Source organism: Geotrypetes seraphini, chromosome 1 (assembly GCF_902459505.1).
Source record: "Geotrypetes seraphini chromosome 1, aGeoSer1.1, whole genome shotgun sequence".
Taxonomy (NCBI): domain Eukaryota; kingdom Metazoa; phylum Chordata; class Amphibia; order Gymnophiona; family Dermophiidae; genus Geotrypetes; species Geotrypetes seraphini.
This window is the reverse complement of record NC_047084.1, coordinates 366,674,257-366,696,948: the sequence shown is the minus strand read 5'-3', so window position 1 is coordinate 366,696,948 and position 22,692 is coordinate 366,674,257. Positions and strand designations below refer to the sequence as shown.

The following is a 22,692-nucleotide window of genomic DNA, read 5'->3' as shown; positions in this document are numbered from 1 at the left end:
GAAAATACTTTGTCACAGAGAGGATGGCGTATGCTTGGAACAGCTTCCCAGTGGAGGTGGTGGAGATGAAACGTGTGTCTGAATTCAAAACAGCTTGGGACAATTATGTTGGATCTCTAAGTAAGAGGAGGGGGATAGCCTGGATAGGCCATATGGTCTTTATCTGCCTTCATTTTCCTATGTTTCTTGCAGGCAAGGCAATGGTTGGCTGTTCCTTATTTATTGCTGCTTTATTTGGTGGGTAATGATTTATGTTTTCTTAAATGGATGGACCTCATCAGGCAGATGAATAATGATTTACTTTAGATTTATAGTCAATTACCAGACATGCATTTAATTTGGTATCGTATTCCAGGAAGAGGTTGGTGTGGAGCTTTGAAAGAAAATGCAGTTGGTGAATTCTGAACTAGTTTAGTCTGTCAGGATGTTAAAGGGCTTCGTTTGGTATTACAGTTAAAATATGGTTGCTCAGCTCTTTATTGACTGAATGGGTTCATCTTTCTAATATTGAATGGGTTCATCTTTTAAACTCATATCAGGGTCAGGAGGTCAGGGCTCAGGGTTGCAGCTGATGTGAGAGCATGGGAAACAAATGAGGCATTTTTTGCTGGTGGTAGAGTTGGAAAGTTGAGCCTCATGAGATTCAGCCTATGGGATGAGGGATGTGATTGGATGTTATCTCAGGGAACCCATAACTTTTTAGCATTACTGACAGGGAGTTGAATGGGACTAATCTAATCAGAATTTCTTAATCGCTCTTTTCCAGTACAGGTTCAAGGCAATTTACAAGATAAGAGGCCCAAGAAACAGAATTGGGAAAATATACAATATAAAGATGATAAAGGTTATACAAGTCCAGGGGAACAAGAATACAATGCATCAAAGAGGGAGGGTTACATTGTAGCAGAGTTACATTGTGAAAGAGGGTTATATTGAAACAGGAGGAAATGAATGAAATGCACTGGGAGAATACCATCATTGTTGGAGAGTGTGCATGGGCTTTAATTAGAAAGGGATTTGTCAAATAGATATGTTTTCAGTTGTTGTTTTTTTTTTTTCCTGAGGTAGTTTAGTTCAGATCTTATAGGTGCTGGAAGGGAGTTCCGGGTTTGTGTAGTGATATAGGTGAAGAGAGAATTAAATGTTCACTTGCACTTTACTCCCTTGGAAGATGGGATGAGCATTTGATTGGTGTTGTCTAATGGAACTCCATGAACCAGTCAGTAAATCCTTTGACCTGAATTTACTGATATCACCCCAGCATCACCATAGGACTTTCAATTGGCCTAGCTATCCTAATATGTATTCATTCTGTCTAGTATGCCATTGACTAGACAGGTGACAGATGACAATGCATATAACTGCATGAAGTGGAACACTAATTATATATACAGTATATTCTTGATGTCACTGCTTAGGCTGAAAGGGATATACTGTATAATGTTGAATTGTACAATGATATTGTTGCATTGATCAAGTAAATTGGATATTTGATGCATAATAAAACTGCTGACCTGTACCACCATTATATTGTATTTTCTGTATATTTGTTAGGCAGGAATGTGTGTGAATGCCCACATTATGCAGTCCCCCCCCCCCCCAATTCTTTATAACTGATTTCTATTTACAATCAAATATAATACAACTTGAATCAGATAGTTCATCCAAATAAAGGTAAATAAAAAGAGAAAATAAATAACATCTCATATTTCATCCACAATATTGAGAGAAATCACAGAAAATAAAATCCATATTAATCATATATAATAAAGGGAGAACAGCACAATTCTGCACTTCCTACAGCCAGATATATGGCAAGTTACACACCATTAGTCATGGTTCCTACACCTTCCCTTAATTCTATAAATTCTAACAACTGTTTAGGTAAAAAAAAACCTAGGTAATTCTTATTCTGAAATGTAATAAAACATTTTACTTGAAATTTTAGGACTCCCCCCCCCCCCCCCAGCTGAGAATTTGTGGTTTTAATGCCAAGAACTCCTTTCTCCACCTTTTGGGATTTTTGAGACATATCAGGAAAAATCTGTATACTCGAGCCTAAAAACTGATCATTTATATGGCAGAAATACAAACAAAGTACATATTCCTTATCACTTTCCAAAGCAAGAGTTACTAACAAGGTTGTTTTCTGTTATAGTCTCTAATGAATTTTCCAGAAAAGTTGTTAAATTCATGTCCGCTACTTTATCCCCTTGAACCTCATTAGGGGTAGAGACCCCTAAGAGTTCCTTTAATTGAAGGTAATTTGCTTTTACAATAGGGGGTAAATTTTCTACTGGGATAGACAAAATTTCCCAGAAATATTTCCTTGTCATTTCAACAGGTGAAATCAAAGGACATTTAGGAAAATCCAAAAATCTCAGATTATTTCTCCTTAATTGATTTTCAAAACTTTCCATTTTCCTAGAAATAAAATATCTCTCTTTCACCAATTCAGATTCCAAGATCTTCATTTTGCTTAACTTCTCTTCTGGCTTCTCCAGCTTTTCTTTCACTTCATTAAGTGCCAATCCCTGTTGCTCTACTTTAGAATAGATAGTCCCGTAATCAGTACTTAATGTGGAAAAATAGAACTTGAGGTTAGAGTCCATAACTGATATGGCTTGCCATAATGCCTCCATATCAATCTTTGCTGGTTTCTCCGATACCCCAAATTTAATGATATTACCTCTTGAAGCACCTCTTGCTTCATCCCTGATGTAGGGCAGCTGTAAATTTTTATCCACTCCTTCCATTGAAGCTGGGGTAGAAATCCCTCTTCTACTGAGATCCGAGTTTTCCCCATGGGAGATCAAACTCTCAGTTCCTCCAGACACCAGTGTGCTTCCGGGTATGGGTGGGACCAGCCGTTGCTTAGGGCTCAAAGACGTCCATTCAAGTCACAGACAAGTCAGGTTCACATGAGGATATTGGGCTTTCCCCCGAGGTAGGTAGTGTAAATTCACCCGAGGGGGCAAAGGCTGCCGTGATCGTCATCTGAATTAGGCATTTGGGAGTCGCCACAGCCGCTGGAGGGATAGGGAGAAGGGCTCCTTTCCTTTTCCCCATACTCACGTATGGAGCAAGTTGTTAAACACTGCCAATAAACAGACACACGGATGGAGCCTCCCTCTCAGGCGTCCGTTCCCGACGTCATCTTGATTTTAACTGATAAATTATGAAAAATACATTGCTATTTCAATTTTATTTTTTTTAAATCTTTATAGATGTTGTTCTGAGCACATACTTATATGGGGTTACTAGCCTTTACTTTAATATATTTTCATTGCTGATTTTTAACAATTTAAAAAAAAATCATGATGGTAAAGCTCATAAACTCAGAAATAAAGCTGCAATACATTCTTAGGTGGCAATTCTATAAGTGGACATCTCCTTTTTGGAACTTTGATTCAGTGTGGGGGCACCTATTCTATTGGCATCAGGGTGCCCAGATTCTGTTATAGAATACTAGAATAAATTTGCACTGGCAGATGTGTAAATGTTACACATATAAATGCAACAAGGCCACAGGTATCTTTGTATTTTGTAAGTTATATGCATAAGTGGGAGACACGCCCATGCATCACCCATGCTCCTTCCACTTGCACATCCTCAGTGCAGTTATGTGTTTTAGCACTTGCACGTGCTCTTATAGAATATCACTTAGGGATGTTCATGTGTGTGATATTTCCTACATTTACATATATAAAGGGGTGCGTAAATGTAGGCACATACTGTAATTACAGAACTATCCTTGAGGATTTTAGATGAAGAGTAGATTTGTTTAAAGTCATACTCTCTTTTATAGAAAGATCCCAGAACCTAAGTGACACATCCTTAGATAATGTAGAGGGAAATTTTCAATATAACATTTAAATCTCCGTTTAGGTGTTTTGCAGAACATGCACAAAAATCCAGTACTAAACATATCCATTTTCAAAACGGCAAAACATATGTCTTAACGCACAGAACAAGCCATTTGGGATGTAAGAGGGGCCAGCATTCTTAATAGACTGGCCACATAGACATCCTAGCAAAACAGTGGGACACTGCAGTGAACCTCACATAAAATACCTCAAGTATACATCTCACCATAGGCCCCTTATATTTTATGGTGAGCCCTCCAAAACCGACTGTACCCAAATGTACATCATAGCAATAGCCCTTATGCCTGCAGATGATACCTATATATGGGTACAATTGGATTAGGATGGGGTTTGGAAGGCTCACAAATTCCACCGTAAGTGTAGTGGTTAGAGTGGAGTATAGGCCCGAGTGCCCATTTCTTTTTTTTTTTTTATATAATTCTTTATTCATTTTATAACTTACATCAAGTACATCAACATTGATATTAACATTTTAACATTGATATATCACTTGAAATTCTACAATTAATCTTATCAAATTAAATTTATCCCCTTCCCTCCCATCCTTTTATATTTCATAAAAACATTTTCCAATAATAAATACCCCCCTCCCCCCGCCCAATTTCCATTTGTACTAATCAGGGAAGAAAAATATATACTCATTCTTTACAATAATCTGATAATGGCCTCCACACATCCTGAAATTTATTAAAGTTCCCTTTTTGAATGGCTAATGTTCTTTCCATTTTATAAATATGGCATACTGAATTCCACCAAAAACTAAAGTTCAATCTATTCCAACTTTTCCAATTAAGTGTTATTTGTTGTATGGCAACTCCTGTCAAAATGAGCAATACTTTATTATTTGTAGAGGATATTTGACTCTTAGCTCTCATCTCCATGCCAAATAATATTGTATCATAGGATAATGCCACATGATTTTCTAATAAACAATTTATTTGACTCCAAATTGATTTCCAAAATTCCATAATAAATGGACAATAGAATAATAAATGGTCTAAAGTCCCTGCTTCAAGATGACAATGCCAACATCTATCAGACTTAGAGCTATCTAATTTCTATGGTTGACTACTCTGCCCACCTAGCTAAGCCAGGAACCTGCTTTTTGCGCTAATAGGACTGACCATAAATACCTGAAGCTGTCATACAGGAAGGTATGCACTGTTTCATTCACATCTTTGGGATCTATGAAGGGGTCAGTGACCCCTAGTGGAGTGTGGTGGTGGGGGTCATGTTTACATACCTCCAGTGGTCATCTAGTCAGTTTGGACACCTTTTTTTTGCACATATTCATGTTAAAACAAGTCTAGCCACACACTCAAATTGCGCCCTGGACATATTAAACATCCAGGTAGTAAGCCTACCCTAGACCCACCCACACTATGCTTCTTAACATGCACCCTTGAGATTTAGACAAACTGCAGATGAACAGCATAGATAGCTATCTAGAACAGTACTGCCCAAGTCCGGTCCTTGAGATCTACTGGCAAGTTTTCAGGATATCCACAATGAACATGCATGAGAGAGATTTGCATACCAAGAAGACAGTGCAGGCAAATCTCTCTCATGCATATTCATTGTGGATATCCTGAAAACTTGGCCTGCCAGTAGATCTCGAGGACCGGACTTGGGCAGCCCTGATCTAGAACATAGGTTTCAAAAATAGTGAATTGGAAGGACTTGGTGAGCAAAACATCCCTCTGCCCCATTATGCCACTTTTTGGACATTTTTCTTTTTAGGAAAGGAGCTCCATAGTGTCCGGTCCTCCCTCTCCTACTTTCTACTATACAGATGGTTGCTAGTAAATATACTGTATCATTTGGTTTGAAAATTGTGCCAAAAACATTTAAAAATAATCCCAGCTCACTAATGAAATCAGGTTCTAGTCAATGATCACAATCTTGTAAGCTGAAATGCATTTTGGCTACAAATCTCAGTCATGTATTTGTTAGCTCCAAAACTACAAGTCCCCTTAAGCTATTTTCAAAAGAAAGAGGAAGAAATATCCATCATCTTTGAAAAATCAATAAAGATGGCCTTTACATACGGCAAGGGCAAACTCCTCTTTTACAAATGCTTTCCTATCTATATTACATCTTTCTTTCAAAAATCTAATGGAAGGAGATTTTAACTATTGTGAGCAACCAGGGCTTAGCTCTAAAGGTAAAGAATGAATGTTGGAAACTATTGTAAGCTATTGTAAAAACCTGATCTTAACGAGTCAGCTGAGTAGCCAGTTCCCCTTAAGAAAATGGAGAACTGCAGTGAGGGACTTGGAACAAATATAGCTGCCAGGGGAGACTATATCTCCCATGAGTCCATGGAACGATCTTAGGTAGAGTGAGAGGGTAGGTGGAGCCAAATAACAATAACAGCAGCTCCTAATGAGAGATTTTTCACTGAGGAAGAAACTGGTGTTTGCAGTAGAGGAGGTTTTCTCCCATGGGAGAAAACTTGGTGCCGTAGCCCAAAGAGGGAAACATATTTTTCACCTAATTGGGAGCAAATATTCTTGGGAAGGCACAGAGGGCTGGACTAGAGCCCTGAGAGTAGCCATTTGGCATGAGTCAACCAAATGTCGTGGAAGCTCAAAGAAGCCTAGAGGTGAACCAGGCAACTATGAGTTTGTTGTATCTGAGGGAGATGAGATGGAATACCTGAAAGAAAATAACTTGAAAACTGCTTTCTACTGAAAGCATTTGAACCAAGCCCAGGTTCATATGAGAAACACAATTTCAAGGTTGCATCCTTGCTGAGGGATGACAAGGTAAAGGGTATACCCCTCTTTACATTCTATATTCCAGAAATTTGACTGGCCATTACCGTTTAGCAGACTATCCACTATACTGTGTTCCTGATGTGATAGAACAATAAAATATCTTTATTTTTACTGACTTTTATTAAGCCTTTTCTTATTGCATAGTTATTCAAATTTAGCCCCTTATAAATAAAGTTTTTCTCTTTCATCTTGTATGGTTTGCTTCGTTATTTGTTTTGCAATTTTCTTTCACTCTCATTCCATAGAAGTATGGTGATGTCATGCAAATCACCTTTGATTGAACATGACAGCCTCTTTTTTTGTAATCATGTTGATAGGAGAGTCTGAGGTTTAAGGAAAGGATGCCTTGCAGCCATGCTGTGAAGAGTAATAAATCATCTAATTTATCCCTACTTTTACTGTAAAACTGTTAAGGAAACATAGTAGGACCTTAAAGATAATATTTGATATTGATAACTGCAGGTGTTGATCATATGGCTACCTCTACATCCAGCCGTTTGATTGTCCAGACCGCTAAGTTGTCTATCTTTATACTGCATTCTCGTCAAAAAAATAGTCCAAGTCTCAAATGCTTAGAAAAAGAACTTTTGGATGAGGAGGGACCAGCAAAGTGATGGACTGGCCACCCTCAGACATGGCAAACAGAGTAGTGGGGCACATTCCAGGGTACCACATAAACATCTCATAAACAAAAAAGGTGCCACCTTACAGGTGCCACATAAACATCTGACCACAACCATGGAATTAACAACAAATAAAGACCTTATTACCTATCCAGTCTGCCCCTCCATAGCAGCTACTATCCATTCTCTTCCTCAGAGATCCATGTGCTTATTCCATGCTTTATATAATTCAGATGCAGTTTTTGTTTCCACCACCTTTTGGGGGAGAATGTTCCATGCATCCACCAGCTTTTCCATAAAGAAAGTGTTTCCTTACATTACTCCTGGGTCTATTCCTTTTCACCTTCATTCTAGAGCTTCATTTCTTTTGAAAGAGACTTGCATTCTGTGCATTTTATGCTACTTATAAATGCAAAAGATAATTTCAGAACTTTTATGAGCTGACATATGCTCTATGCTTGAGTTCCACTTGTAATACTGCAAGCAAGGGTTGGGTGTGGGCCTGTTCAAACACAGCCAAAAGCATTCATAGGTAGTAACACAAAACTCTTTATTAACTTCAAAACCCAGAGTCCTATTACTTCACAGGAGCTGGTATACAAGGAATAGTTTTATTTGTTCAATAAGCAAAAGTCCTAAGATGGACCTGTGGATGACAGGATCCAAGACATGATCCATGGCTTGCCATTGCAATCTTGAAAAGTTTTTCTTCAGTCAGGTAACCAGGTCTGGCCTCAGCCAGACCTCAAAACAAGGCTTACAAGCATTCAGCAAAAGAAGTTGGCTTACCTCAGCCAAGCAGAATATCTAGCTATTGTCAAGTTGTATACTGGGATTACTTTTCCCCTAGGCCTCCTTAACCCAGCTCTGGTCCTGCTTAATATATTTCTTGGCAGCTGCTTCCCTGACTCCATCCCTCCTCCTAGTAATTTCTATAGCATTACTAGATGTACACAGCACTGTACATCAAAACACAGAAGCGATAGTCCCTGCTTAAAGAGCTTACAATCTAGTCAAGACTGACAAACTGGACAAGAAGGTGCATCAATACCCCTCGTATGTCACTTCCTCCTAGGGAGGAGCTACGTAAATCAAGATGGCTCTGGCAATGAGAGGGAGTTTCCAGCAGGGGGAGTGGTAACATTCTATAGACTCTTAGGTATCTACTGTGAATATCTCACTGCTCCTTGAATTCTAACACTGTTTTCGTCTTAATAGGATTAAAAAGAGGGAGGCTTGAGTAAGGCCCATAAAAAGTGCAATATAGCCAAGAAGCTATCAATTTCATATTTTTGAAATCTAGTTGCTGCTACTGTCTTGGCACAAGCTTTGTATGACAGCATATTTATTTCTAAGGTCTGCACAAGCATCATTAAAACTTGCTTAGTTCAGCATGTGTTAACACTGGAGTAATTGGCATTTTGTTTGAAATGATGCTGTATAAGTTGTGACATTTATGATCATTATGCCAAGATGGACTGCCCTTCTATTTTTAGTTTTATGCTTCTTTGGATTAACATACATCTGTTCCCTAAATGGGATCAGATGGCGTTTATATTGAAAGGATTACTTATGGTCTTTTAGCATAACTGAATATGCCAGGGCTTCCCAAATCTTTCCTGGTGACCGCTGGACCAATCAGGTTTTGGGACATTGATAAGGAACATACATAAGAGAAATCTATGTACATTGAAGATTCAATATATCCATATTTATCACATGCATTTTCATTGTGAAAACCTGACTAGCTGAGGGCATGGTATGATTGGTTTGGGAAGTTATAGTCTATCCGTATATTGTTGATAAGCTGAGGCTTTTTTTCTACATGTTATAAATGTACTTTCATGAGGTATCTTCTCCACCACTAGGCTAATAACATTTTTTTGTATATTGTATTTATATTTTGTTATTGCAATTTTGTATTGTAAGTTATGGTCTATGCAATATGAGTGCAAAGCAATTTTCAGATGCTTGTGGTTGTTTAGAACCCTATTTACTACAGATTTTCACATGGACACAAAATGGAAGAAATCATTTGTGCAAATAGACTCTTTGGGGCATTTTATGAAAAATAAAAAAGTTACACCTCTGGGACTGAATTTTCATAGATACTTTTACCTCCAGGCTTTTTGAGGGAAATTCTGTATGGGCTGCCTAAAGTTAGTCACCTAGATTGTGCTTGCCAGCACCTAACTTCAGTGGCATACCTAGTAATGTGACACCCGGGGCCCATCATTTTTTGACCCCCCCCCCATCTGTATGAAAAACATGATTTTTAGTAACAAGCCACAGGTCACACATGAGTACCTAAGAAAAGGCAGCATCTTACATACTGCAGTGAGCAGTACATCAATACACCCATTGTAAAACTAAACAAGCCATTCTAGTACAGATCAATCCTACACTGTCAATCCTATCAGAAAACCATGTCTTTCGAACACACAGATCACAGAAAACACCTTCGCCTAGTATGGAATATGTCATCACAAACTAACCCCTCCCCCTTTGTAGTATGGATTTTAGCCATGGTGGTAACAACTCTGACGCTCATAGAATTCTGAGCATCAGAGCTGCTACCACCACGGCTGGTGCTAAAAAATGCTCCACAGTTTTGTAAAAGGGGGGATAAAATAGAAATAAATAGACAAAGGTTAAATTGAACCAGCAAGAAGCTGGACTCTGCATACAATGCAACACCATAGAAACAGTGACACATGTCTCCTAAAGCAATAAATAAATAGTTTGTGGAGGGGACCTCCTGAATCCTTCACGACTGGCAGGAAATTTTTGTAGACCGGCGTTGAAGAACACTGCTCTAGAGTACGCATGTTTAGGTCTTCCAGTCTCTCCTGAAGTGTTTAGCATTTAAGTTCAAGTACTTACACCATTCATAGAGCTGCAAATACCCTCAACCCTTACAATATTATTTAAGTTATGCACCTAAGTAGTAGCCCTACCTATGTTCTACCTCTGTGTTTGCCCTCATGTAAACACAGCGGGGCTGATTCTGTAAAGGGTGCTTAAAGTAATTGGCAAAATACCTTTAATAGCTTCAATAATTGGGGAAAAAAATTATATAAAAGATAGACATCTATCGAAAGGTGCTTAGCAGCGCCTAATGCCTAAGAAGGCATTTCTATGGGCCGAGTGTGATTTAGGCTAAGTATGATTCTCTAAAAACATAGGTGCCTGAAATGGAGGCCCTTAAAACCCTGGCCTACATTTCAGGCAGCTAAGTTTTTATATAGGCGCTGCTAACTGCAATTCTGTAAATGGTGCCTAAGTGGATTGGCATTTTTCTAGGCACCTTTTATACAATCAGTCTCATACTGTGTAAGCTAAGCAGGTATTTGTAGAATGACGCTTAGGCAGCAGACTGGCATATATGACTATAAGCACACAGATTTTATGCTAGTGGTCTAAACACTGACATGTGTGACATATGTGTAAATGTTGGTGCCTAGTCTACAAAATTGCTCCTTTTTTAAGGGGGGGGGGATGGAAGGCTGTAATTGAATAAGCGAGTGTGAAGGAAAGGGATTCACTTTAAGTGTGCCTGCCTAACATTCAAGATCTTGCATGGCATTCTTCCTCTTCTAATTCCACTATCTTGGAATTCTACGAGACCTGACACTACCAGATCCATCCAAACACTTAATGCTCCTTTTATTAAGGTGCGCTAGCATTTTTAGCACACACTTACTGCGTGCTAAGCCCGCGCTACGCACCAAGAACTAACACCAGCTCAATGCTGGCGTTCGCGTCTAGCACGCATGACAATGCAGTGTGCGCTAAGCGTACGCTAAATCCACTAGCACAGCTTAGTAAAAGGAGCCCTTAAACTATCTTTCCCCTCGCTAAAAGGCGTTATCTATGCTGTACAATTAGGAAAATCTATTTTCTTCAAAATCACTGAGCTTTGGAATAACCTTTCTGCCCTGCTGCGGAATCTGGGCTCTTTCCAATTATTCTGAATGCATCTGAAAACTTGGCTATTCTCAAAAATTTAAATCTCGCTAAACTCTTTATAATCACTAAGGGCTCCTTTTATCAAGGCATGTTACGGGGGTTAGCACGTCAGACATTTCATCATGCGCTAATCCCCGCGGCAACCTAAAATCCTAACGCCTTGTCAATGGTATTCCGCATGTTAAATCGCTACCGCGCCTTTGTAAAAGAACCCCTAACTCTTATTATGTTTTTCCTTCCTTATATTAAAGTTCCTGTAAACCGTGCTGAGCTCCATCTCTACGGAGAGGATGTGGTATATAAACTTAAGGTTTAGTTTAGTGAGGCCACATTATTAGAAATAGAGGCCGCATTATCGGAAAGATGTGAAGAGATTGGAGTCCATCCAGAGAATGGCCACTAGGATGGTCTCGGGACTTAGGGATCTCCCTTATGAGGAACGTCTGACCAGACTGCGCCTATATTCTCTCGAGGAGCGCAGAGAAAGGTGGGACATGATAGAAACATTTAAATACATGACGGGCCGCATTGAAGTGGAGGAATATATCTTTTTTTCTTAAGGGTCCCACCGTGACAAGAGGGCATCCGCTAAAACTTAAAGGGGGAAGATTTAATGGGGACACCAGGAAGTACTTCTTCACCGAAAGAGTGATTGATCGATGGAATGGTCTTCCACGCCAAGTGGTTGAGGCCAGTAATGTGCTTGACTTCAAGAGACGTTGGGACAAACAAGTGGGGTCGCTACAGAGTCATGCTTAAAAGATGGACTCATGGGAAGAGGAGACTCTAGAGTAGGCAAATTTGCTGAGGGAGGGTTCTTGAGTGGGCAGACTTGTTGGGCCTCTGGCCCTTTTCCGCCGTCATACTCTATGTTTCTCTATGTTAGTTTAGTTTAGGGGTCATTTTATTAAGGCACACTAACCAATTTAGCACACGCTAAAGATTAGCGTGCGCTAAATGCTAAAGTGCCCATAGAATATAATGGATGCCTTTAGCATTTAGCATGCACTAAATCGGTTAGCACATCTTAATAAAAAGACCCCATATTAAGGTGTTGCTGTATTCTTTATTTCTAAAGATGGTATCTAGTTGTATGAATTAAATGTGAGGATCCATACAGATGCTGATGTTATATTGTATTCTATTGGCACTTCTGGCTGCTTTTGTAAAATGTGATTCTATATAAGCCTGTTGTCTTTAACCCTACAGCCGTGGATAATGTTCAGAGACCGTCATTGGAAGGATGCCTATTCAAATCTGCTATGTCCATGCCAAACCACCTGTTTAGCAGTTTCAAAGCTGAAGACAACACAATTAGCCCCAAGTTATTACATTAATGTTTCCTTCCCCCCCCTCCTTTTAATATGATGAGAGCAGACAACTTGTCTATGATATTTGTCAACTGACATAAATCTCAACAGAAAAACATGAGAATATTCAGACCCTCTGGATTAAATATTATCCAAGCAGAGGGCTTGATGAGTAGGGGGACAGAGCTGTATTCATGTCTGAGTAAAAATTACACAGAGAAAAATAATTGAGCTTAAGGCCGTCACCAGTAAATCAATTTTAATTTGTAGACTGAAATAAAATTATCATTAAGACTGACAGACTGCAGCCCCAGGTAAACATCAAACATTTCCATTCAAAATCATAAATCCTGCTCTGGAGCGCCATGCCTATTGCCTGAAGAAGAGGTGGAGGTTAAAAATCTTATACACCCAACAGACAAAGAGAAACAATTAGACATTGCCTGAGAAGCAATTAGACATTGCTGGAACTTTTTATACACACAACCTCAAACCAGACTATATTTCCTCCCAAATCTAATAAATATGATTGAAAAAAATAATAATAATAAAAAATATATATATATACACACACACACACACACACACACACTGAGGCATTGAAAGACTCCAAAAACATAAAAGAGAGAGGATGATTGGGGATTCTGGGGGGGGGGGGGGGTCCTCTAGGACGGACGGACAAGTCCTGCTCCGCTCAAGGTCTCTCACAAAGCTATATTTTAATAAAAGTACAGCCTCAAGGAATTCCTACTGGTAAAATTAGGGAGGTTAAAAATGAAGTATTGATTATATTGCTCTTTTTAGAGAAGCATGACGTTCCCCCCTCTCCCCCCATCCCCCCACACACACCTTATAACCCCCCACCACCACTCCTGGACCTTCACAATATAAAGCTTCAGAGCACTTCAAGTTCTACGAGTTCTTCAGGTAACATGAGGCTGCAGCTAAAGATCACAGCAGCTGTTTTCAAAAGCAGACCTCAATAGACAGGTGCATGGGAGCATTCCTCGTGCCCTTTTCTCCCTAGCCCACCAGGGACTAACAAAGGTAAGTCTAGAGCAGGGGTGCCCAATACGTCGATCGCAAGAACTGACTGCAGCCATTCGGAGATCAGGGCGAGCCTAGGCAGGAGCGTGGAGGGCTTGCTCGTGATCCCTGTGCTTGTAGCGTGTGCGCCTACTGGCTGGGAAAATGAGAGCTGTCTAAGCAGGGAGGAATTTAAAAAGGTACCGAAGGGATATTAATAAAGGTACGGGAGGGGGTGATGATTAAAAAAGGTACTGGAGTGGTATGTGGGGGGATGATTTAAGGTACTGGGAGCACATGGGGAGATGATTTAAGGTGCTGGGGGGGGGGTACGTGAGGGGTATGGGGCCTGCCTGCCTGCCTTTCACTAGGTCTGCCTGCCTGCTCTGTGCCCTGTTTTGGCCTACCCCTAGACCACCAGAGGGGGGAACTGTGTGCAGAGCCTGGCAGGGAGAATTTGGATCAGAATGTTTTTTTTTTTTTCTTGTTTTCCTCCTCTAAATTTAGGGTGCATATTATGGTCAGGTGTGTGTTATGGAGTGAAAAATACAGTATCTAAAATGATATATACCAAAATTTATTGAAATTGATCAGGATTTGTGTTTTTGTTTTATACAGTGTAATAGTCTTGATCCATTTCCATATGTGAATCCTAAGGGCTAGCATAAATCACTTAACCCCTCCTTGCTTCAGGTATAAATTTAGGGGGCTTTTTACTAAAGTGCACGGAAATCTGGGCTTAACACAGTCTAATGTGGGATTTTTCCACGTGCTAAACTCAGTTTTAATGTGGTATTTTTAAGGCCTTTTTTTAAATTTCTGGGTTGTTTACTAATGGTGCCATTAGCACATAAGACCAGCAAAAAATAGCAAGGGAGGTATCCGTGTTAATCATAACATGCTAGTCAGGTAGTGCAGGAACATCTATTTTTAGTTCATGTACAACAAATAATTAAAAAAAAATAATTAACAAGTGCTTAGCATGTGAAAATAGGCAGAATACTGCAAAAGAAGAGAATTACATGGATATGGTTCAATCAGTGATCTGAAACAATGTCAAAACAGATAATTTTGCTTCTGCAAATTGGCACTTAACGAGATAACATTCTTTTCGGCTACAGTGGCAAAATAACAGTGGCTCAGAAGTTAGGAAGTTGATTGGTTGGGCTGAGAACTTTTCAGCACCCCTTATTTGAAAATGGAATGAACAAAAATGGAATTATCGCGTGAATAGGATTGCACTGAATGTTTATACAGGCTTCTGTGGGAGAACAATTTTGTAAACTGTTGGTTGACAGTTTAGGCTCTCATGCCCTGCTGGAAATCTGAGGCTGAGTCCCGAGATGCTAGATACCTTTTATACAGATATTCAGCCAGAGGTTCTAGCTAATCTTGTGCATGTTTCCTACAACATAAATACAGAGATAGGCAAGAAAGAATAAAAATAATAAATCTCAGGTGTGGAATAACCTACTTATAGGGGTTCTTTTTCTCGTAAACCACTTAAACTAATAATGCATACTTCACATGGGAGAAAAGACTTGCCGCAAAATGTGTTAAAGCATTTTGTTGTTATTTTTACGACTAGCATGCACTGACAGCCACTATTTAATATTTGAACTTTTTCAGGGATGGGGGAGGGGAATTGAAGATTTATCCAATTAGAACGTTCACATTAGTGTGCCTGACTGCATATTATAGACTTAATGTGGGAGCACTTAACCCTGGATTCTGTATAGGTTGCTCAAACTTGAATGCACAGATTTGGGTATGGATCGCAAATCTGTGCATAAACTCCCAGATTCTACATATGGCTCCTAAAAAATGTGATGCTGATCAGAATGATGCTTAGTGTTGTTCTATAAAAGGCACTCGGTATATACAGAATCACGCTAGGTGGCCGTAAGGGGCATAACATTTAGGTGCCACCATGTAGGCCAAGAAAAACAAGGTCTAAATATCTACATCTAAGTTGCACATGAATCAGGCATATTCTATAACAGCGCACCTAACTTTTAGGAGCACACGTGATCTGTCCTTGCTTCCCCCCTTGTTATGCTCCCTTTTCAGATTTGCATAGTAGAAGTGATGTGCACCACTTTATAGAATGCACCTACAAAACTGTGCACATAATTTCTTTCTTTAAAAAAAAAAAAAATCTTTATTGATTTTCAAACTTTGATAGTGCAATACAAATAGTAAATCAGAAAAACTGCACAAAACACACTATTAACTATACAATTATTACATTAAACAATCATTTTCTCCCATCCGTGATTACAAATTATAAATAAATAATTTAACTATTCAAAATACATTTTCCTTCCCCCACCCACCCTCCCTGGATGTATAAGGAAATCTAATAATAATGAAAGCCAATTGGCGTCAATTATTGATTGCCAATTTTATGCACTGATTGGCTTGTTAGCCAATTTGCACCTGTAACTTAAACTGATCTGCATGTACAGCTTTGGATGTCATATACAGAATTTGGACCAAAGTAATTAGTTAATGAACTGTTAATAATCAGTAATTGGTGCTCATTTATATTTACCTGTTCCCTGTTATGTAAAATGTATGCCTAAATTGTATAGTGCAAAATTCGAAAAGTGGAGATAGCTGTGATGGGTATGGGCATTTCAGGGAAGTCCCTATAAATTAGACACAATGGAATGGAATAAGGTCATTTATCCATTCAACTGCTATTAGTTTCACACCAACGTTTGTACCAAGTTTCAGAAGATGTTAGCGCCATGCCTAAAGTTAGGTGCAAAATCTATGCTAGGTTAGTATTTTGTAAAGGTGGCTCCTTGCAGACTGCCCTTTGCAGAATATGAATTTAGCATGGAATTCCCCGCCCTCTTAGTGCTTCCTAAATAGGAAGCGTTAATTATGTCTCCTACAGGTCAATGGGGGGAAAAAAATTTGTGTGGGACATACAAAAACAAAGCTGAAAAATCCCTAATATACTCCTGTGGCAAATCTGGACTTTGCATGCAAGAAAGTCCCATGTTAGCATGTGCTAAATCCAGATTTTACTGTGGCTTAGTAAATGGGCCCCACAGTCTTTCAAAATAATTGTGCAAACTTGGGGGGGGGGGGAGGTGTTTAGAAATGTCTGGTAGATTGTGGTGAAATAAGTGCTTATTTTTGCAGCAGCGGTGTAATTGCCAAGGATATCATAAATACCTGCAGATTTCCAAAGAATAAAACATACTTGGTTTGTTTAAGTGATAAATAAATTCACATACAACATTTCTACCTATAACTTATCTCAAGCTTTCTAAGCATTCTGCAGAATTGATTGATTTTGGTTACATGAATGTCAGTGAAATGTTATCAATTGCTGCTGTGTTTGTGAGCAATGATTAGTGCATACTAAATACTAAAGGCATGCATTATATTCTTATGGACGTCTTTTCCATTTAGCACATAGTTGCACTATTAGCATACTCTAACACAGTAGCACCCTTTGAATTGCTCCCTAAGTACATTATTTTATTTTGTCTAACATAGAATCCAATTATTTGTCATTACTCAGGTATTGTTTGCTTGTTTTTCAGATGCAATAACCGTACCCAGTGTGCAGTAATAGCAGGTCCAGATGTCTTTCCAGATCCATGCCCAGGAACATATAAATACCTGGAAGTGCAGTATGAGTGTGTTCCTTACAGTACGTAGCACAATCTATTTTCTGTTTCTCCAAAAATTGCTATTTATTTATGTGCATTTAATTATTTCAGATTGTTTTTTTTTTAATTTTATTGAAGTAAATTTGCTGATGTTTTCATAGCATTTCTGAAATGCTTCCAGTGCACATTGTATGATTAATGTTTTTATGTAAGGGATAGTACAGAGAGAAATATTCTAATAAGTAACTTTTAAAAACTGTACATTTTGCAGAATTTTGTTTTCTTTCTTTTTATGTGGTGTTGGGTTAAACATTGATGTGAACAGGTTGGTCTGAAAAGTCATGAGGCTTATGCCAGTGAATGGGAGACAATTCAGCAGATTCACTCTGATAAATTGTTTGGTGGGGGAAAAAGACTATGTCCTGTTTCTTTGAAAATACACCAGCTTTGTCTGCTTTGAGACACTGTTCTTCACAGTGGTCACCACATTGATCTTTGGTTCCCTGTCTTTCTGAGCAAATGTGACTATCTCAATTTCTACACACAGAAAATATTCTTTCATTGTTCTTTGATATTTAAGGTCATGCATGTTTAGTAGCAGCTCTTAGCTGGTTCCAGATATCTAGATTCCACTGTAACTCTGACCTAGATGAATTATCAACTTGATTTTGACATTGGGTTTTATTTAGTTGATTTGGCTTGACTAGTTGCATATTTAGTTATTTCATTGTGTAGATTACAGTGGAGGGTTGCACAACCCAAGTTCTCAATAGCTGTAGAAATGTCTGGCTTTCAGGATATCCATGATGAGCGTAACTCAAGAACACCTGCATATATTTGGGCAACAAACCAGGTTAATTTGTTTGGCTCAGTGACACAGAAAACTGAGCCTCAAAAGGATTCAAGCTCTTAATTCATATTATACCACTGAATAAGTCTTTAAAGTTTTTTTTGTTGTGTTTTTGTTGTTTGTTTTTTTTTTTTGAGGGGGGGTAGTCACAGACTCTGACATTCTGATGAAAGTTGTAGACAACCTCAGCAGAAAATGTACATTAAAAAAAATAACCGTGTGGGGCCTATAGTTCCTGCCCCTTTCTCCAACACTGTTGTCCTGTTATCATGGTAATAGGCACAAGGGGCGGGATGCTCAGGGCTTTGTGAGCTGGTGATTGCTAAAGATCCTATACAGATTTTTCTCTTCTGTGGCTTCTTTTTCTACATTGCACCTAGGGATCACATACCAACCTTGATTTCTTTATTTCACAGCGTAAACACATGCTATCCCCTTAACCACCTTATATGAAGCATCTGCAAGTATTAGATGAAAACAATATTATAATAGCTAATTTTGAATGAACAATTGAAAAAGATGAAAAACAAACAATTTAGATCACTTATTTATTTTATGTATGTTTTAGGATTTATTAACTACCTTTGTAGAATGGCGCCCAGTTGAGATTCCCACACTTAACCCCCTCCTTTTTTTTTTTTTTTTTTTTACAAAAACATAGCACATTTTTTTGTGCCATCTGTGATGGTAACAGCTCCGACGTTCATAGGAATTCTTTGAGCATTGGAGCTGTTACTGACGAGGCCAGCATTAAAAACTACGCTAGTTTTGAAGAAGTTAAGAAGCAGGGGGTTAGTTTTGGGTACAAGGACTTAAACCAGCTGAAACCTGGTATACATCCTGGTGTGCAAGTTGGGTGCTGATCCCTGGAATTCTCTAATACTATGTGAATCTTTTGTAATATGTCTGAACTGCTCAGGCCTCCCCCATGGCTATACTGGGTTACATGCTATGGGATTTGGGCGCCCAGGTTTATAGAATAGCATATAGCCAGATGCATTCACAACCCCCTAATTGATGCCAGATAATGTCAATAATTGATAGTGTCAAATTGATGCTAATTGGCTTATTAATCAATTAGGTTACACACACACACGTCTCTGGGTTTTGCTCAAATTTGGAGACCCTTTATAGAGTCCTGGGAGTTAGCATGTGAAAAAAAAAGTCTTACTGCAAAATGCATTAAAACTTTTTGTAGTAATTTGTCAGTTTGTATGCGCTAATCATGTGTTTGTTTGTTTTTAAGGGCTAGATGCACTAAAGACACTGACTCGATCCCTATTGGCTGATTTTCCAGTAGTGATCGATGCACTATCAAGTTTGCAAGCAAGTAATTTGCACGCAAACGCGACTGATCAATCGCTCAATGAGTGATTGGCCCATGCACAGAACCCTAACAGCAGTAACAGGGGAAGTAGCCTCCTGTCACTGCTGTTAGGGCTTTTTTATTTAATGGGACAACACACACACATCTTTGCTATTAAAAAAAGAAGCTCTAACATCAGGGACAGGAGGCTGTTTCCCCTATCACTGCTGTTAGGATTCTGCCCATGTGTTAATCACTCATTGAGCAGTGAATACAACAGTATATATAATTAAAAGGAAATTCTAATGAAATATAATATATTTTGGCATATAATATATAGAGTCATAGAGGAAAAGGCAGACCCTATATCTGCTGTAGTCCACAAAATTGTGGGGGCTGAAAACAGATGATTAAAAGAAGGGATTTATAGAAGAGAGAAAAAAAGCTATTGACAATTTACTTCCATTATTAATCACTATGGGCCCGATTCTCTTTTGGACACTGACAATGACGGCCGCTAAGGAGCAACCACCGATCACATGTCAATCACATGTTTGTGTCCGAAAGAGAATCGCGTCTACAGTCCCCGTCAGAAATGTAGGCCAGCATTTGCAGGCTAAATTTATGGTGTCTGTCTCACATCTACGAAAACACACTGTGACGCTTAAACCCACCCAAGGCTACGTATGGGTGAAGCCACACCCATATAATGCATTGTACTTGCTTAAACATCACTATGCATCTATATAGATGCGCTGCATGTCTCTGTAGATGCACTCCGAAAGCCTATAATGTTGGCATCCTGCTTCGGAGAGGTTTTGTTTTTTTTTAAATGTGTGTCCTGATTGTCTGCAAAATGGCAGTATGACGCCTACCACCACCTGCCATCAGGACACACATTTTTGAGAATCGGGTCCTATGGGTCCCTTTTACAAAGCCATGGTAGCAAATCCCACATGGCAAATGCAACTCAGTCTATTCAATTCTTATGGACTGCATCACATTTGCCGCACCAATACTCACCACTGAGGTTTTGTAAAAAGGGCCCTATGCTAGAAATTTATACTCCAGGTTCAACTGCATTACCGTATTTTCACGCATATAACGCGCGCGTTATACACGTTTTTACCTACCGCGCATACCCCTCGCGCGTTATATGCGTGAGCGCGGTATACAAAAGTTTTAAAACATAGTTCCCACCCCGCCCGACGCCCGATTCACCCCCCCAGCAGGACCGCTCGCACCCCCACCCCGAACGACCGCTCGCACGCGCTCCCACCCGCACCCGCATCCATGATCGGAGCAAGAGGGAGCCCAAGCCCTCTTGCCCGGCCGACTCCCCGACGTCCGATACATCCCCCCCCCCCAGCAGGACCGCTCGCACCCCCACCCCGAACGACCGCTCGCACGCGCTCCCACCCGCACCCGCATCCACGATCGGAGCAAGAGGGAGCCCAAGCCCTCTTGCCCGGTCGACTCCCCGACGTCCGATACATCCCCCCCCCCCGGCAGGACCGCCGACTTCCCGACAATATCGGGCCAGAAGGGAGCCCAAACCCTCCTGGCCACGGCGACCCCCTAACCCCACCCCGCACTACATTACGGGCAGGAGGGATCCCAGGCCCTCCTGCCCTCGACGCAAACCCCCCTCCCCCCCAACGACCGCCCCCCCCCAAGAACCTCCGACCGCCCCCCAGCCGACCCGCGATCCCCCTGGCGACCCCCACGACCCCCCCACCCCCCTTCCCCGTACCTTTGGTAGTTGGCCGGACAGACGGGAGCCAAACCCGCCTGTCCGGCAGGCAGCCAACGAAGGAATGAGGCCGGATTGGCCCATCCATCCTAAAGCTCCGCCTACTGGTGGGGCCTAAGGCGCGTGGGCCAATCAGAATAGGCCCTGGAGCCTTAGGTCCCACCTGGGGGCGCGGCCTGAGGCACATGGTCGGGTTGGGCCCATGTGCCTCAGGCCGCGCCCCCAGGTGGGACCTAAGGCTCCAGGGCCTATTCTGATTGGCCCACGCGCCTTAGGCCCCACCAGTAGGCAGAGCTTTAGGATGGATGGGCCAATCCGGCCTCATTCCTTCGTTGGCTGCCTGCCGGACAGGCGGGTTTGGCTCCCGTCTGTCCGGCCAACTACCAAAGGTACGGGGAAGGGGGGTGGGGGGGTCGTGGGGGTCGCCAGGGGGGTCGCGGGTCGGCTGGGGTGGCGGTCGGAGGTTCTTGGAGGGGGGCGGTCGTTGGGGGGGGAGGGGGGTTTGCGTCGAGGGCAGGAGGGCCTGGGATCCCTCCTGCCCGTAATGTAGTGCGGGGTGGGGTTAGGGGGTCGCCGTGGCCAGGAGGGTTTGGCTCCCTTCTGGCCCAACTACCAAAGGTACGGGGAAGGGGGGGTGGGGGGGTCGCCAGGGGGGTCGCGGGTCGGCTGGGGGGGCGGTCGGAGGTTCTTGGGGGGGCGGTCGTTGGGGGGAGGGGGGTTTGCGTCGAGGGCAGGAGGGCCTGGGATCCCTCCTGCCCGTAATGTAGTGCGGGGTGGGGTTAGGGGGTCGCCGTGGCCAGGAGGATTTGGGCTCCCTCCTGGCCCGATATTGTTGGGGAGTCGGCGGTCCTTCGGGGGGAGGGATGTATCGGACGTCGGGGGGGGGCATCAGGCTTTCAGGATGGGGACAGACCTTCAAGGGGGGACAGTGCACGGAAGTCAGGGGGGGGTGAACGGAGAGTCGGGACAGCGCACGGAAAGTCAGGGCGGGCGAAAGGAGCGTCGGGCAGCATGCGCGGTATACCCGTGAGCGCGGTATACCAAAGTTTTTGTACATATCATCGTGATTTCTGCGCGCTATACCCGTGTGCGCGTTTTATACGGGTGCGCGTTATTTGCGTGAAAATACGGTAGTCCTCTTCTTAGATGGAAAAAAAACTTTTAAATGTTCAGGGTCTAAATATACAGATCTGGTATTAAGATAAGTAAAACATTTACAAGGATAACAGAAATAAAATCTGTCAAGAGAATGAACTTCTTAGTTTTTTGCAAGAAACATTTTTCTATGCAACCGAGTCTTGTCTTGTGACATCAAGAAAAATCTATATGCTATGATGACCCATGAAAAGGCTTTTGAATATCAAAAACACAATTTCCTAATCAGCTCAACATTCTGCTAGAACACAAGAGTCACTAATAAAGTTGCCCTGTGTGACTCATCAATATAGGGATTTTCCAAAAAGGCTGTTGCATCCTAGAAATTATTATTATTTTTTAATCAGAGCAGAGTGTTAGCCCTGTTTTTCAGTCCTGAAGGCATATTCTATTTATTTATT

General features: G+C 41.1%; 1 protein-coding gene across 24 annotated transcripts in view; it reads left to right on the top strand.

The window, feature by feature from the left end:
* Positions 1-22,692, top strand: part of ADGRL3 (adhesion G protein-coupled receptor L3) — a 1,804,713-nt gene that overhangs the window by 1,009,616 nt on the left and 772,405 nt on the right. For all 24 annotated transcript variants that reach the window (XM_033915103.1, XM_033915068.1, XM_033915049.1 and 21 more), the window contains one exon: positions 17,159-17,268. In XM_033915103.1, the coding sequence (XP_033770994.1) occupies positions 17,159-17,268 (110 nt within the window). The remainder of the gene's footprint in view (positions 1-17,158; positions 17,269-22,692) is intronic.